This window comes from Sinocyclocheilus rhinocerous, unplaced genomic scaffold, assembly GCF_001515625.1.
Source record: "Sinocyclocheilus rhinocerous isolate Xijiao unplaced genomic scaffold, SAMN03320098_v1.1 scaffold499, whole genome shotgun sequence".
In the NCBI taxonomy this organism is placed as follows: Eukaryota; Metazoa; Chordata; class Actinopteri; order Cypriniformes; family Cyprinidae; genus Sinocyclocheilus; species Sinocyclocheilus rhinocerous.
In genome coordinates, this window is record NW_015637156.1 from 1541679 (window position 1) to 1559504 (window position 17826).

Genomic DNA, 17826 nt, shown 5'->3' on the forward strand with positions numbered 1-17826 from the left:
TTATATTTCTGGCTTAAGTACATTTTTCATCTCAGTTTTTATTACTCATTTAAATTGAGTCAAATCTGCTATTATTTTAATCTCCAATCTGTTATTTATCAGTTTAGATTATTTTTTAATGCTTCGCTAACTATCAGAAGACAGTAACCAGTTTTAAATTCCAGTTGCGCAGATGGGGTATGTTGTAACACTGCGTTACAATGTGCCCTGCCGTGCTTTTCTATGACATTAGCGATGTAATTCAGACTATTTACTTTAATACATTTTAATGATAAACGACGAGAAACAGGTGAATAAAGGCTGACAGTCAATGTTTAATGTTAAGAAATTATTATTTCAAGACATGTAAAGCATTTTTGCTCGTTTATGTGGGCCGTCCCAAGCATGGTTGCAATGTGTTCATTGTCAAACTCCAAAATCAGATTATTTTTAATTCTTAAAAAACGCCATTATTTTATTTGAAATAAATAATTATTTTATTTTGTTGACAAAATATTTTAGTTTGTCTTGTATATTTTTTTTAATGCAATCAGATAACATTTTAAGCTGTTTTATGGTCATGTTACAACGTGCCCCTCAGCTGTTACAATGTACCCCACCTATGGGGCATGTTGTCATATTTCACTTCCAATTTTTGAGGGTAAATAAAGAAAAACGCATACACTGTAATTATGAAACAAAGTGACATTTGTACTAGACAAGTGCGAAATTACTGTGGATAAAAAAATTATACTCTGAACCCCATGTGGATTTACACAATTTGAGAAAGTCAAAAAGTGTTACTTTGTGCCCCGCTCTCCCCTACCTCAAGAATTTGCACAGTACTACAAGGTAGGGAGATAACAAGACTTCAAAAAGTGTTTGAAAAGGAAACTTGTTACATACAAATGCATTTAAGCTGATATTAAATGCATCTATAACATTCCTGGATGCTTTTCTGACTGCTTCGTGGTGGTTTGACTGCAAGCAAAATATGGTGCTTATCTTCAGAAGAACTTATCTAAAGATCAGAGTTGTTGGGTAACAGAAATATGTGTTGAAAGATATTTGACTGTTTTGATTTTTCTGAAGATAAGGGGAAAATTCTATATAATAACTAACTATAATAGCGAGGTATGGTCAATGGGAATACTACACTGGGCATCATGATAAGGTCAGCCCCCTCTAAAGGCTTTACTTAGTACAAAACAAAACAAAACACTGAGACACTGAATAGCCTCCACGATCACTACCTTATGACCAGGTCTATAAATGTACAAAAGCAATTCTACAAAATAGGACATGCTTGACTGCTTTAAATCTTAAAACCACCTCTTCAAATGATGTTTATAAAACGGATAGTTCCGGTCCTTGATTCTGATTGGCTGAGCCACGTACTGTTTTATAAAAGCGTTTCGCGTTGTGCCTAACAACGCCCCTTAGCTGTTATAAATTCACTGTAAACCACGGCTTCTTGGGGCTTATTGCTTTATTCAACCACATTAAACCAATTATCTCATGTCCTAAAATAGCTAATAACTAAAATGTTATACACCTGATTGTTCACAGAAACTTTTCAATATCATTTATGCAAAGTTTTAAAATCATGGCAATTTTTGAAGCTTTTGGGAAAAAAAGAGGAAACTGCACTTTTTCATTGAAAAAAAAGGTGTAAATATTTGTTTAAATTAAATTCAATAAAGAAAACATAAAAGTTATTCTAAATGAAGAACCAACCATAAATACAATAATTTAGTATGTTTTAAGAGTGTAATAGTAACTGGACATAAAGGTTAAAGTATTATTATAGATATTTGATTATAGGGATGATATGAGCACAAATCTAATGGCTGACGTGTTTGAAAGCTCATAGTCGAGATCTTCATGTAACTCACTGGTATGAGCGCGGGTGTTTTGGTCGTATCCAGGATACACACATCACTCACAGAAAGTAAACTGTGGTGGCACCATGTGCGCTGCAGTGGAAGAGCGTTCTTAATTTAAACTGGCTATGGTGAATTCCCAACATAACCATCCTTAAACTTGCCACAGCCAGCTGACATTCAAATGCAACCTTACACAACTACCCTTTACTATGGCCGGTGCGCATAGGGCACCGGACATACTAAATTATACTATTTACGCACTGCAACTGAACGACCTTCAGCGATCAAAGAGACCACAGCCGACCTAGATTCAACTGGCACACGACTGAGTCTCTTAAAACTGGCACAACCTTTTGTGTAATCCTTATCACCTGCTTCTGAAGTGAAAAGCAACCGCTGGCAAAGTCATCACAGTTCACCTCATAAAACCCCAATCGAGTCAGAACACCCAAAGGAAAAGTACATAGTGGAGTTTATACCTTGAATGTACACAAGTTGGTAAGAGTTTTGATGTTTTTGAAAGTCTCTAAAGGCCGCATTTATTGTACAAGTAAAAACAGTAATACTGTAACAATGAAAAATAGCAGTTTTTAAAATTTAACATTTCTGTGGAAGACCTGAATTTTCAATACTCAAAATACTCAGAAACAGCTTCACCAAAATATACATTATGGAAAGAAAAACAAGTCATAAGATCATGTATTTTTATCAAGGAACATCTAAAACTAAAACTGCACAACACAAACTGGAGTTTCAGGTTTATCTCTTTAAGATGAGACCACAGGAACATGCAAGCTAATGAGCGCTGCCCAGGTGTCTCAATGCAACGCAACCTGTCCTCCAGCACAACAACCCTCATTTACCAGTCAAACGAGCCCTGAGTACATATCTAACGCCCAAGGGCCACACCCAGTCCCGATGGACAGATTAACAACAGAACAATAGTGAATTATGCTGAAAATGTGCCATGCAATTAAACTATTCCATCAAAGAAAGACTCATCTGTTTTACCTCTGCAAAAAATAGCATGCATTTGTTACTCCACTTGTATCCATATTATTTAAAATAATCACTTATGCATATAAAATGCAGTTTTCATGTACACTATGTTTGCCATCTCTTTTAAATAAATTGAATGAAGGATTAAATTTACTTCCTTTGCTGAACGAAACAGGGAGGGATTTCAAAAACGCTGCCAATGCAAACAATACACTATCAAAAGCAAGGTCGTCTGAGAATGCTTTGCTCTTGATAGCGTGAGACGGCGACATTTTTAGAACGTTTCGTTATTATGCAAATAACACCACATTCAACAACACAAATAAACACACAATATGTAAATCATGGCTTATAAATAAGTCAGTATTTACTGTAGTTACAAAAGCGTCCCAGGACTACTGTTTGAAGTGACAGTATCCAAGAACACGCCCCTGGACACTGGTCACCTTTCCACACCTCTATCTATTTAAATAGACTGCCAGATAAAGGGCAGGTTGGAAGGTTAGGTTTAGGGTGTGCGCCTTCAGAAAAATGTCCCTGCAACCTTCACAGTATGATTAGATGATAACAGCTTTTCAGCATGTCTTACAGTACAACGCCTTAGGCTAAGCCTGTAAGGACAACTGAAACCAGGTGGCTTCTTCTAGACACTAAGAATAACAATTTGCATTCTCGACATACCAGTAAGACTCTCCTGAACATGAGAAAAAACTCTGTACATCTTTTTCAAGCTGTAGTATGACATTGACATTCATGAAAATAATAATTACGTCAAGTAAAAGGTGCTAAAACCACATAACAAAATACAGGTTATACTACAAACGCCTGCCAGAATAGTAAATCAAACCCAAACAGAGTGCTTCAAATGAGTGAGCTTCACGCCACAGGCAACAGCGTGCATCTGCAACTCATCAAAAGTCACAACGTCATCACGCACCATCCAGTGTGTAAAGGGTTAACCCCGCAGTTTCAACACAGCAGGAAAAAAAACCGAGAGAGAGAGGGAAATTGAGGGTGTGCTGCACTTGTGTACAGAGAGAGCAACAGCACGCTGGATAAACGCTGTCCGATACTATCAGAACACTTATACGAGACTTTTTCAAGCTTTAAGTGCATAAATTTGTTTCTTCTTACCTTCGCTGACTTGTCTTCGCTGCATCCATTTCCACACAGCTATCAAGGTTGCCACATGCCCCAAAACCACCAGGGTTGGGAACACAGTTCCAGAAGGATTTGCCGGCATCGGGCCTGGGATACAGTTTGTGAGCTCTGCTCACCGGAGCAAGCCTCGAGGTGAAAGGTGAGGGAGAGCAGGGGGGAGGAGGCTGGGGGGCTTTAAATGTACCCAGCAGAATAGTTTCTCCAACTACGAGCGCTCAAAACGACAGCTGCCCCCCCCTTCTTCTGCCCTTTTTTTTATTTTTTCCTCCGTCTCACTCAGTCCGTGACTCAGAGCGCTGGTAAAAGCGTTTGAGCTTCCTCCACCTCCCGCCCTCCTTTCACAACCTCTCTCGCCTTGACCAATAGCTCAATTCCTGCATATTTTTTGTTTTGCGCTCCGTTTAAGCATGCTCTCTCACTCCAGTTCGTTCTCTGCAGTCTTATGATTAAGAAGAGATCATGTTTCTGCATGGCAACTACAGTTGTTCTCTTATAATCCATTGTTGGAGCTTTTTCCCTGTCTACTCAGGCTCGAGTCTCCGTCTCAAGTTAATAATACATGAGTGAGGTTTGTTTTGGGGAGTGCACACACATACACACACATTCACACACATTCATTTGCCCTCAGCGGCTGATAAGAGTCAATACCATACTATTACATAACATCTCATTCCAAGGCTTTTTGGTCTGCAATATGAAAAAATACAATTTTGTACTAGATTACTGGATTTTGTCTAGTTTAGTGTAAATGTATAACTGTATATGACCTATTAGAATGATTTTCTTGTACTTTCTCTGATTCATTATGTAACTGCACTGTACTTCCAGCAGAAAATGACTTCCATATGTTTTCCAGCTTCAGCCACGTGCTGTAACTTTCCAGACGCCCCCGACATGGACTTTCATTTCTAAACAGCGGGAATGCAACAAAGCACCAAGCTGACTGAACAGATGCATTAGACGTCCTACCACAAAGAAAAGTAAACATTATTGCTGAACAAACAAATCTATTATTAAGGACTGAAAACATGAGAGCATGGAGAACCTAGAGCACAATTATCTGTTATTATCTGTAAATTAGTATTTCTGCAAGTGCTGTGCTATAAAGGATATTATTCCATAATGTTTGTTTCCAAACAAACTGCTCATGGCACACCCAAAGTCATAAAACACAGACACACACCCACACTGTGCATAATCACATTAAAGGACTGGAGCAATGTACAAAGTAATGACATTAAAATGAAACTCTCATGAGCACCGCTGATTTAAAACAGTGACAATGACCAACTTGATGATTCATGGCCGTGTGACCAAGCAGCAGGAGGGTAGTTAAACACTACCGAATAAAGACGCCGCAAATAGAGCCGGCGACACATTAAATGGGACTCATGCTATGCATAGATGAGACGACGAAAGAGTTTAAAAGTAGAAGAGAATCCAGGTCGGGTATGTAGCTATGCAACAACCCTAAGATACGATCACTCACTGGTCGTAAAAACTTACACGCCAACACACACAGCCAACCAGGAATAATCTTCCAGCTTACTGAGAATAAAATAATGGCAGATGAGATAGGTAGACATACAGACAGACACACCCATGTCTGCCTATGCAAGTTTACAGGGCTGATCTGGAAACTGCTGATGGATAGAACCAAAATGGCGTCCTCTACAGGCCACACTCTGACCTCACTTCCTTCAAGTGTGGTACAGTTTCACCTGCCATCTATTTATTTTGCACGAGGTGAGATACTCAGTAGAGATGGAGCAGCTCACAAGCAGAACTGAATAAAAGGAGACATTGAAATTCAAAATGAAACACTATACACTTAGTTTAAGCTTTTAAAATTCAACAATCATATTAAATAGCTATGAACACAATTAAGAATAGCAAATTAAATATCAGACATAAAGGAGCCCATGTGCTTCAGCAAAGCCCCCTAAAAAAAGGGTCGAAGTCAATGCTCATACAGCTTCAATTTATATATAGCCCACAAAAATAATAAGAAAAGGTCTTCAGTTCCAACCTACCATCGGGTCGAGATCGGCAGCAACAGCAGCAGAGGTTCATGTCGAACAAAATTGGCCCTTCTATCGTTCTCAAGCAAAATACTGACACCAACTGCTAATGTAGCACATCTGACCTCAAGACATTGTATGCTGATCAAATCCAGAGGGGCGTACAGCAGTCAGAAGCGGGGAAAAAAAGAGAAAAACATGGAAGGAAACAGGGAGGGAGAATGAGAGAAAAAAAGAGAGAGAGAAAGGGTAGCGGGTTTTATTCAATCCAAATGTTTTCCGTTGTGGAAACTGCATCCCTGGAACGGTGGTAAAGTTCGTTATACAATTAACTGTATAAACATAGCAAACAGACTTATTTTCTTACTTTTTTTGAGAAGTACGTGGAAAAAAAGACTATGGTGCAAACCCGCATATATAACAAAGATCTCATTGTGTAATGCCTCTGAAGTCATAAAGCAGTGGGCTGTCCCTAAAACTGCTAGAATTAGAAAATAAATGGGAACCTCAACTACTGGGTTTGCAAATCTGGACTCCCAAACAACTGCAGTTTAAGTCTGCTGGGGTTTGAGAAATAGATTTTAGCAGTAAATCCATCTTGGTTTCAAAATCTTAAGGGAGTAGTGGGTGTACCAATAATATTAGCCTTGAGAATAAAAGGAATACAGATGGAAAATGTGGTAACCTATTGGATTTGGGTAGCTTTTAACTACATTACTAACACCAGGTACCAACCAATTAGGAAACTCCACGTCTACTCTAAAAGAAGCGCCCTTTAGGACATCTAACAAGGGAAAAAACAATTAGCATGCAGATGTAAACTGCAATAAACCAAGTGACCATGTCCAATAAAAGTGACATGTGTTTAGCTAAAGAGATAAATACTCACAATCAAATGATGCAGTTCTATGTCAACATCATTAAATGACATTGATCGAGTTTCAGAAACAAAAAAGATGGACTATTTAAAATGTTCATTTATTTGAGTGTCCCTTTAAATATGCAAATCAAATGTTGCCTACCTTGGCCCTTTTGGATCAAATCCTCCATGTATGATCTACCATCATCAATCTCCATTATAGCTTGTTTAAAGTAGTTAGTCTGATTTACTAAACTGAAATCACTTAAGAGGACGACAGCGTTTCCCTTTTCATCTCTCTTACCCCGTTTGTCTTTATTTCACTCAGCAGTCTGCGCTAAAGCTGGAAATACAGTTTTTTGGTAAGATTGAGTTGGCAACATCTTAATGCGATCGTCAAGACTACAGAAGCAGGCATTTTTCTTGCCCATTTCAAAAAGAGAGAGAGAGGGTGAAAAAATGAATGGATGTTAATTGGTCTCAGATCTCCTACTTATTCTGTGTCATTTATCTGCCTGGGAAAGGAAACTTCTGGAGCAAAGGATGAATGGTTTGTTTTAAAATAGTGCACCTCCCCAGCTGTAAATGCATCTTGGTCCCATGATAATTTATGAATTAAAGGTCTGTCCTAACTTTAAATATAAAGTTTATATATAAACAGGAGGTGGCAGTATAGAGTTGAGCAGCTGTCCTTATACTGTGAGAGGGGCGTAGGCTGCATCCTGTGCCACGACCTATGACCTCTTTGTGCTGTTTAAAGCTGAACCAAGATGCCAGACAACCCTTGCCTTTAAAGTTCTTTGAAAACACTTCAAAGACAAGCACATATAAAAGAAACTGAAGTCTTAATTGCAGGGATTGCATGGCATACAATTCAATTTTGTCTCTTTTTAAAAAAATAAGGATTGATTTACTATTTGTCCTCTTAAGAGCAAAAGGTTTCCTAACACTCTATTTTAGACTTTAGGGAGCCCATAGCACATATCACTTTCAAATAGCTCTGTGGGCGCCTGTCCTTCTGGCCTCATAAATACTCTGTCTGAGAGCGGCATGAAGATTCCAGCAGGCATTTTGCCTCAATTATGGTGTTATTGATTTGCAACAGGCTCTTTTGCGTTTTTCGAAAATGCAACAAACAGCTCCTTCATTCTTGAACAATAATTTCATAATAGCCCACAAGCAGCACAAAAACTTTTTGCAACTCCTGAGTCATTATGACGTACAGAAAAGTATCCTTTACTACCATCAAAGTGCATGAGGAAAGGGAAGACAGAGAGAGAAAGACTGAACAAGCATGATAAGCACCTCCACATGGGGGGTCTCTGCTCTAAAAAGGGCATCGCAGAACCCTTTTCTGCAAAGCTCTTAAGGTCAGACATCTGGCATATGGACACAGCATTTCTGAGACACTCTTTTACAGCAGACCCTTTCCATATTAGGCCCATCTGATTTGTTCTAATGATTACAGTAAATAACGTCTGGAATGGGATTTTCAAGGTATTACTGTCATCTCAACACATCTAGTCTCATGTATTTGAGATTCTGCCATAATAAGTTAACACAGAGATGTTTTGTATGCCTTTTATATTTCACATAACTGTACAAACTGGTTACACATCATTCAGTTCTTCAGAATAGTAAAGCCCGAGGCACATATAGTAAAAGCATGAATGAAAGGGAGGGATCTTCACCTGACCTGCAGTGCTAATGCAACTGAACCTGTCTATCATATCATTCCTTAAACTTTAACAAGAAACTATGTGTAGTAGTACACGTGGCACAGGTTCACTTTATCAGAGTTTATAAAAAGAATAAAGAAGCAGTAGAAATCATAAATCCCTGCAAACTATGCAAAAAAAAAAAAAAAAAAAAAAACTGCAAGAAGTCCACAAATAATAAAAATCCACAAATTTTACATTGTGTGGAATATTCTAAGTGTTTCATCCATTTCTAAGGAGATAAATCATGTTTAACAAACAGGAAAATGTATTTATGAATGCCACACCCACAAAAAAATAAATCTTTCCTTATTATAGCGCTGCACCAACAACATCACCTTGTCTCGCCAAAACACAGATCGAGGCATAATCATGTTGCACTATAACAGCTTTGTGCTAGAAATTGTTCACATTGTTTATTTAAAAAAAACAGTAAAAATATATAATATAATAATTAAATAATAAAGAAAATATATATAAAAACAAAAAATATATAATGTATATAAATAATAAATAATGTTATATTTAAATTACCTATTATATTTAAATACTGTTAAATTAAAAAGTGTATAAATACTACCATTTATTTTAGTTAGATAGATGAACATGAATGCTTAGTTCATAAAAATGAAGAGAAATGTTGAACAGCTGTTTCAAAGGACACTCTGTGCACCTCCAATTCATGAACCATTAGTTTCGAATGTGGTGTTTTCGAAGGCAAAATCCATAAATCAACATGATATGGTTTATTTACAGTAATAGGTCACTTAAATATAAGCATGCACCAGAAACAGAGGACGTTATTTACAACTCCTTGTGTTTCATAATGGATAATTAAACCTAATGAAAGGCAAATGGTGTTAGTGCTGAAAGGACGTTTTTTTTTGCTTCATCTCCCTTTAGCCGTCGCTATGATACCTACATACACAATCATACGTGCTAATGGATGATGATGGAAAATATAGCTAGAGTACTAGTCTTTCAAAGGAAGATTTAGATCTTATGCCTATGTTTGCAGCATCTGGTGATATATATGAGGCCTAACTCCAAATGTGTGGAAAGAAACATGGTTTACGGATCGACCGTAGAAAAAAATGTTCATGGAAAAATGACATCAAGCTCTCTTGGACTCAAGTTGGAGTGTTTCACGTCATACATTTAATACTTTGAATAATACATCTGTGTATTAGTGATGGTTATATTTTAAATAATTTTAAGTGCAGAATGAAATAAAGGAATTAATGACATATCCAAATCATCCATCACCAGAGTATGACAGTAATAAATTTAAAAGACCCTCTTTCGTGATTTCAGTCTCAGACACATCTTGTGAGACATCTGCATCTCATAAAGACTGATCTGTACTCCAGTTGCTCCAAACATTCCTATTTATTCGTTGCAGCTTCATTGACAGAGAGCAAATTATCACTCACCCCTAAAATCCTACACAAGGTTTATATATGCAATCTGTCTCCCATTTAAATCAGTGTTTCAAGAATTCAAGTTTCACAATCTGTTCAGATTTCAGATATTTGGCTAGAAAGCAGCACACACCCTGCTGAAAATTCCAACGTATGTTGTGTTTTGGATGCTAGTGTGCTGGTATGTCTCCACCAGATACATTTCTAAACCATCAAGACCATATTAGTTGACCACCTTAAATTGCTGCTACAATAACTTAACAAACAAGACTTCATTTGTCAGCTTCAAATCAGCACTATATAGCTTAACAAAAGTACCAAAGATCATGGGAATACTACGTTTTTGAACATATACCATAATAATAGCATAGCTTCCTTTAAAGCACCCTGTAAATACATGGTATATAAATATTGTAATCATTCAACATCAGCAGTGTTTGGAAGGTTACTTTGGAAATGTAATATGTTACAGATTACAAGTCACCCTATTTAAAATGTAATAAAAAGTGTAACCATTTCAATTGCTTAGTAAACAGTAAATGTAATTGATTACATTTGATTACTTTTCTAAATTTCTAATAAATGTTTTCAACTGTTAACCAGGCAGGGTTAACCTTAAAGTATACTCAACACTGATTACTGTCAGACTTTCACTTGAATTATCACTTGAATTAAGATGGTAATAATTAAATTTTAAAGCGCAACCACCACTAAATCAGACTTTAGCACCTCTTTTTATTTTGAGATCGTTTTGAGGTAAAATACAGATTTAAAATCATAACAAGATATAGTTTTTAATAGCTATGATACTATTTTTGAAATCAAATCTTTGCACAGCTGAAAGGAAACACCGGCATCTAACAATGCTTTGGAAAAAAAAACAGTTAATCTTAAAAAATAACGATATACATAAAATCAAATAAGAAATGCAAGAGTTATTAAATAAGCATGTGTACTATGCTGTGTCCTAAACTCATGAAACATTGATGTCTCATTTTAGAGCAGTCAACGCAATTTGGGAAAGAAATCAATCAGATCTGTATGTGTGTGAAAATATTCAAATGTAACCCCCTTTGTTATCGTTAACATTTCCATAAGTAACTGTAATTTAATTACACATTCGTTCTCAGTAACAGATTACGGTTACATTTATTTTGTAATTAAATTACGTAATTTTGTTACATGTAACTAGTTACTCCCCAACACTGAACATCATGCTATATATCAAAAGTACCATGGTTTTAGAATCAGACAGCGTCACAATACCATGTCCATGGAACCATTAAAGTAGCCTACTAGGGAACTCTTTATGAAAATTCATGCTGGATGGACAATGCGAGGTATTTGTTGACACTTGTGACTTCTGAAATGCTATTTTTGCTTACAACTGGTTAAAAAAAAAAGATTAAAAATGGTTAAGAATTGACTCCCCTTGAGAAAGAGGAGAAATTTACATTTAGCAAGTGAAAACAGTCAAAGTTTCTCTCAAAAGCCAAGCCACAAGTAGTGCGCAAGTTCATCTGTAAGTCATTGCCTGACGCTGAAACTGATTTAGGGTGAAGCTGGGTAAACAAAAACCTTGTGTAGTCTGAACCCCCCGAAGAGAAGGAGCTTAAATCACGCCGATCTGCAAAGCCTCAACCATGCATATCTCATCAATCAACAACAGCATAAAACAATTAGACACTCTCCATGCAAATAACACCACTAATGAGCGGCAGTTTGCTGCCATGCATACTTATAGAGATACTGCCCGTCATTTTAGACCTTGCACTCATTTGAGCATCTCTCAGACAGTAGCTGTGCCATGGAGTTACAATAGAAGGAGCATTGAAGAGGGCACTTCATAAAACAAACTGTATGAAAGGATCTCATTGAAAGCCTCTGGCAGATAAAGTGTTTCTAAAACTCCAGTTTCCCTTCGCAACTGGCGCTTCTCCTGCATTCCAGCGCTTGGTTTATGGGGTGGAATTTATTGCACATGGTTGTTCTCCAAATCATTCAACACACCCCTGCACTCTGACATTATGGGGCAGTGGGAAGGAGCTTAAACATGCTACAATGAGCATGTGAACACAAAGAAACACACATTCACATGCACTAACTTTTGATGAAACATACTATACTGCAAACAAAAACTCAGACTCACTGTCCGTCTACTTGTTGCGCAATTGTGCAAAGATGCACATATATTAACACATGCCATAAGCATGAAGTTAGTGAAGATTGTGCAAGAAGACCCACAGGCCATTACCAGCCAGAGGGGAACTCATTCTTTAAAATGAAGCATATATATATATATATATATATATATATTTTTTTTTTTTTTTATTGTATGAAATTGATAAGATCATATAACCTGAGAATTACCGGAAGTAACTCCATTGGAATGAATGGAATTTAATTAAATTTAATTTGAATTTATTCAACTCATGACTGCCCAAAAAGAGTCCAAATATATGAAACCTACATAAATATTACTCTGAGAAGTTTTCAAACAAAATTTATTTATTTTACTTGTATAAACTTTCACTTTCAGATGAAAAAGTGATCAATTGTTCATGTCAGTAGATGTACATATTCATGTTCATCCAGAAGTGTGTGAGAGATGGGGAAAAGACCATATCTTTTACAAACGTCTTTTGACACTAATATAACTTCGGAGATAATTTTATAAAAAGTATTTTTGACACCTAACAAACCCGGGTCAAAAATGACCTGCACAAGAAACGTGTAGGCTTTTTATTTTTATTTCATAAATGGTAAAATCTCTTAAAAGATAGAAAAAATCTGAATAAATAAAAGAATGAATGAATGAATGATGTGTATTTTGCGTGTCTTAAAGCATTTGCAAAGTATTGAGTAATGTGAAAACAAACTGATTTATGTTTTGGGAGTTTACAGAGGCAGTCTACATCTCAACTCACACTTACGCAACACAAACACATTTCATTAATCATATGCTAGTTTATACACCCCAATTATCTAACAATTATCCAAAGATAGATAAAGGCAGGTGTTCCTGTTCCCAACGTGTTTACGTTCCAGAGTGTTTTATTTAACTATTTGTTTTATTGTTTTATTTTATTTAACAGCATTACAGTCATATTATATCCAATATATAGAAACAGTATGGCATATAACAGGTTTATCATATCAATACCCATTGCAGATTGATATATTTTTGTCGCATAGCAACATTCTAAATTAAGCACTTATTAACTCTGAAGAAGAAATTAAGAAATTAACTCTGGTTCTCAAAAGTTAATTTATCAATATGATGGAACATATAAACTAAATACAAATTACTAAAAATAATATCTGTCTGTCTGTCAAAGAAAGCCTATTAAACATCAAACAGCCTATTAAACACAACTTTCAAACAAGGTTTTGCATTGAAAAACATTGGTTTTCTATTAAAATATTAGTTACATGATTTTCTTTTCCATGTTAATTTAACTTCAAATTCAAATTACAAATATGCATGTTTGCTACCCTAATTTAAATTCAGGAATTTCTATTAAATTCTAAATGGCACACAACTTTGCTGCCTAAAAAACATGGTACTGTGGTACTTATGGCACTAATTTATTAATTTCACAATTTCGCAAAGCCTCTCATACCTTCGATTAATTAAACTGACTAAAATTAGTTTCAGTCTTAACTATTAAGACTTCCAGCTGAACAGCACCCCATTAGTTCGAAATTAACTTATCCAGAAGAGTGTGATGTCAGTGATGGGAACCTAATATAATCTAAGCAGGAGCAGGAAGAGATCCATGGCAACAGGAGAGGATGCAGGAAGGTCTACTGAATGACTAATCAGCCCAATATCCTCATGTGATGGGCGCAATTTTGCCTCGGACGTGAGCGAGTGAGTCAGCACTCTGAGCGCCTACTGGGTGTGGTCAATAACGATCCACTGTCACCACAGCAACCTAAAATGACTCATACAATGATCAACGACTGAAGGTGTCCATAACAGCAGTGGCATGGTCACTAGCAACACTGGAAAACAAACCGGCACATTAAGCTAGACTTTTTCCTGGAACAGGCACTTCACTGTCTCAAGAAGTAATGTAATTTTTTTTTTTTCCTGAGTTCACCTAAAAATAAAACAGAATAGAAAACACTGGATCTAAATAATGACATATGATAAAGTCAGCAGTTTCAAAGCTTATTATGAAGAATACTTTTCTATTAGCAAGTTAATAGACTAATTTATGTTTTGGAAAAATATCTTTATAGATTTCCTAGTAACATCATTTAAATATTATTGAATTTATAGTGTGACATTGCTGAGTCATATAATTTATTACACCATTTAGCTATAACTGGATAAAAAGTATTTTCAGCAATTAAAAATAGTAGTTCATTCAGTAGTTCATTCTTTCTGCACTATTTGTGCTATGGACATGAATCATATTAGTTTTCTAAGAAATCAAACTTGTAATTTTTGCATAGCAAACCATAACAAAACACGTGGCACATGGCAAAAAAAAAAAAATCCCATAGACTTACATTAGAGTACTTGGGCTTTTCTGGCCAATAAAAAACCACCAAGCAACCTAGCAACATCTTTGAAACCATCCAAACTAAATTTGTGATTATTAATATATGTTGCTTCCTAAACCAATGGCATCTAACCTAGTTTGCACCCTAGATTTAGGACCAATATTCTAGTTAAGCATAGCAGTTTCTTTTTGCGATTTAAACCCCTTGCAGTACATAGAAACTTCATCTGTGATATGAATGAGGGGAAAGTTGAGTCAACAGCTCAACAGCATTACAGGTGCCAATATGAACAACTGTATTATGTTACCACATTACTAACGCTGGAGCCTTAGAGATATCTTTAAGAAAACTTGACACCCCCAACATAAACCTAAGTACACTAGGAACTTCAAGTAGCAATGAATGCAACGAGCACCTATACAAAATTCATAAAAGCACAAAATGTGCCCACAGCGGTAACATTAATAACACTCGGACCATTTGGTAACTTGGGTGTGGTTCTTGGGGAAGTGCATCACCAAAAGGCCTATTTACTTCCCTAAAATTTACCAACATGACACCCTGGCAAACAAGAAACTTGGAGGCATGTGATCAGATTTCATAGCAGCATGTAAAACCATTTGCGAAAGTGTTGTTCTGTCAATCAGAAATACAATTTATATGACATTTGTGACTTTACACTCACAACACACTAAACCCCTTACAAAGCAACTAAAGACTGCACAAACGTGCTAACATGCTAAAGACAGTCTATGTGAGTGTATTTTTGCATACACGCACAAGTGCTTAAATTAGATGCAGGGATAATAGTTAAAATCATGGCTGTTGGTTCACAAACAGGATCCTGGCTGAGTCAGATCCTGCAGGACTCCACCAGTGTGGCGAGATCCTCAGCCGCCCAGTCTCACGAGGACTTCTCTGAACTATTATGTGGTACCACGCCACTTTCCAGACCAGGCTTGGCACTGCCACAGAGCCCTCGGCTTAGTAATTTAACTGCCAATTGAGCTGAATGTCAGTTATATAACAAAATGATGAGGAATTAAAAGCATATGTCCAGGAAAAGTCTAACGTTTCCAGACGACGTGTGCAAAGGCGAACCAGGAGACGTTTCTGAAGGAGATGTTTACTTATTTTCATTTTCTTTTTATGAAAACCAGACTTCAGACAGACCAACTAATTTGTTTGGTTGTCTCATAAATGTGTTTTCTTTTATTGTCATATCCTGTCTTACCCAAGTTTTATTTTAAAGAAAGGAACTTTTATTCAGCGAGGATTCATTAAATTGATGGAAAGTGACAGTAAAGGCATTGATAATTATGCAAAAGATTTCTATTTCAAATAAATGTTGTTCTTTTGAACTTTCTATTCATCAAAGAACCCTGTAAAAAGTCACTGAATCACTGTGTCCATAAAAATATTAAGCAGCACCAACATTGATAACAATAAGAAATCTTATTGGTGTTTCTTGAACACCAGATCAGCATATTAGAATGATTTTTGAAGGATCATGTGACACTGAAGTCTAAGTCAGTTTTGCCATCACAGGAATAAATTACATTTTAAAATATATTAAAATAGAATTATAGAGTTATTTTAAATTGTAATTAAATTAATATATCACTATAATATGCATTTTTTCTTTCATCAAATGTAGCCATTGTGAACATTAACATAAAACAAATTAGTGCTGTCAAACGATTAATCGCATCCAAAATAAGTTTTTGTTTCCATAATATGTGTGTGTACTGTGTATATTTATTATGTATATATACATACACTCACATACAGCATATATTTTGGAAATATTTACGTGCATATACATTTATATTCTTATAAATAATTTTATTTAATATATAAACATAAAATATTTTTCTTAAATATATACATGCATGTGTTTGTATTTATATATACATAATAAATATACACAGCACACACACATATATTATGTAAACAAAAACTTTTATTTTGGATACGATTAACCACGATTAATCGTTTGACAGCACTAAAAAAATATATGTTTTTACATTTTTATTTAAGATTAAACATCCCTCTTTTGGCCTTTAAAAACAGTACTATCATGGTAATACTTTATACAATACTATGGTACTAAATGATTACCAAGTTTATGTAGCATAGCATTTACATCCAAGGTACTTCAAAGAATACCATGGTACTTTATAACCAGTACTTAATAATGGTTTTAAGTCATATGACTCAAAAAGGTTACATTTACCCATGTTTTTATCATAACACTCCCTATGAGAGGGCTAAATCAACGTCATTCCAGATAAGCAGATGTTTGACGTTTGATGCCAAACGTCTTGTTGTCAAATGCTTTGGCTCTTGTTAAACATTCCCTTCCTTACCAGAGACAGACAAGATTCCCACACCTACAGCTCTGATAGAAACGGCAACTTACCTGAAAAACAAGAGAAAGGAGAAAACATTAGCATTAACATTCATGGTTTACACACTTACAGCCTCAGAGGCCAAATGCTCCCCAACCTCAAAATAGTTCTTAGGTGTTTGGCTTGAGTGCTGACGTATAAACTGACGTCTGTTTTTATAGGAAAAGTTGTTAAAGACATCAGACTGAACCTGGCTCCTCCAATGTGAAAAAAACAGGCAGGGAAGAGAACGCAGTTGAAACAAAAGAAAAGAAAACTCAGGAAACAGCAGCCATGGCACGGAAGGTGCCCTTGCAGGATGGTAGTTCACTTTACAACTTTAACCCTCGATTAGACACAATAAACCCCCTACTGGGCCACAGCTGCACCCTCATAGTATACATTCGGAGCAGGAGCTCCATGTTATTATCTTTATGTGAGCACCACCTACTGGACACTGCCGGTATGAGATCACAATGATTTTGTAATTACAGTTACCTTAATTGGAAGCAATTTGAAGCAAGCTGACAATATACTGTCAGACTGTATAGTCTAGGATCAGCAAAATCATCTTTTACAGCCCTTTACAGCCTACGAAACACTTTTAATACTGAGAAGATGCTGACAGGGGCCTCCATCACAAGGCTGCCTCTCCAAACACTCCTTTCCATCAGTAACAGTGCTTGTAATGTAGTTTTATTGTAGCTGGCTGGGGTTAAAAGGAGAAATGGGCTGAATTAGATGTTGAATTGAAAGCACAATTATTTTATATGAGTGAAGAGCAAAGAAAAGATTTGATTCAATAACATCAGTTATTGTGCGGTTTCAAATTTGTATGACTTACATTCTCCTGTGGAACATGAAAAATCTATACATT

General features: G+C 36.1%; 1 protein-coding gene across 5 annotated transcripts in view; it reads right to left on the bottom strand.

Moving 5' to 3' along the window:
- The window catches only part of LOC107748698 (plectin-like), a 102651-nt gene that overhangs the window by 47941 nt on the left and 36884 nt on the right, over positions 1 to 17826 (bottom strand). The window contains exon 1 of one of the 5 annotated variants that reach the window (XM_016563639.1): positions 6059 to 6125. The exons of 3 other annotated variants lie outside the window; for them this stretch is intronic. In XM_016563639.1, coding sequence (XP_016419125.1) covers positions 6059 to 6098 — 40 coding nt within the window. In that variant the 5' untranslated portion in view covers positions 6099 to 6125. Of the gene's footprint in view, positions 1 to 3998; positions 4621 to 6058; positions 6126 to 17826 lie in introns of those variants that run through there. One more of the 5 variants, XM_016563636.1, reaches the window with a different exon arrangement.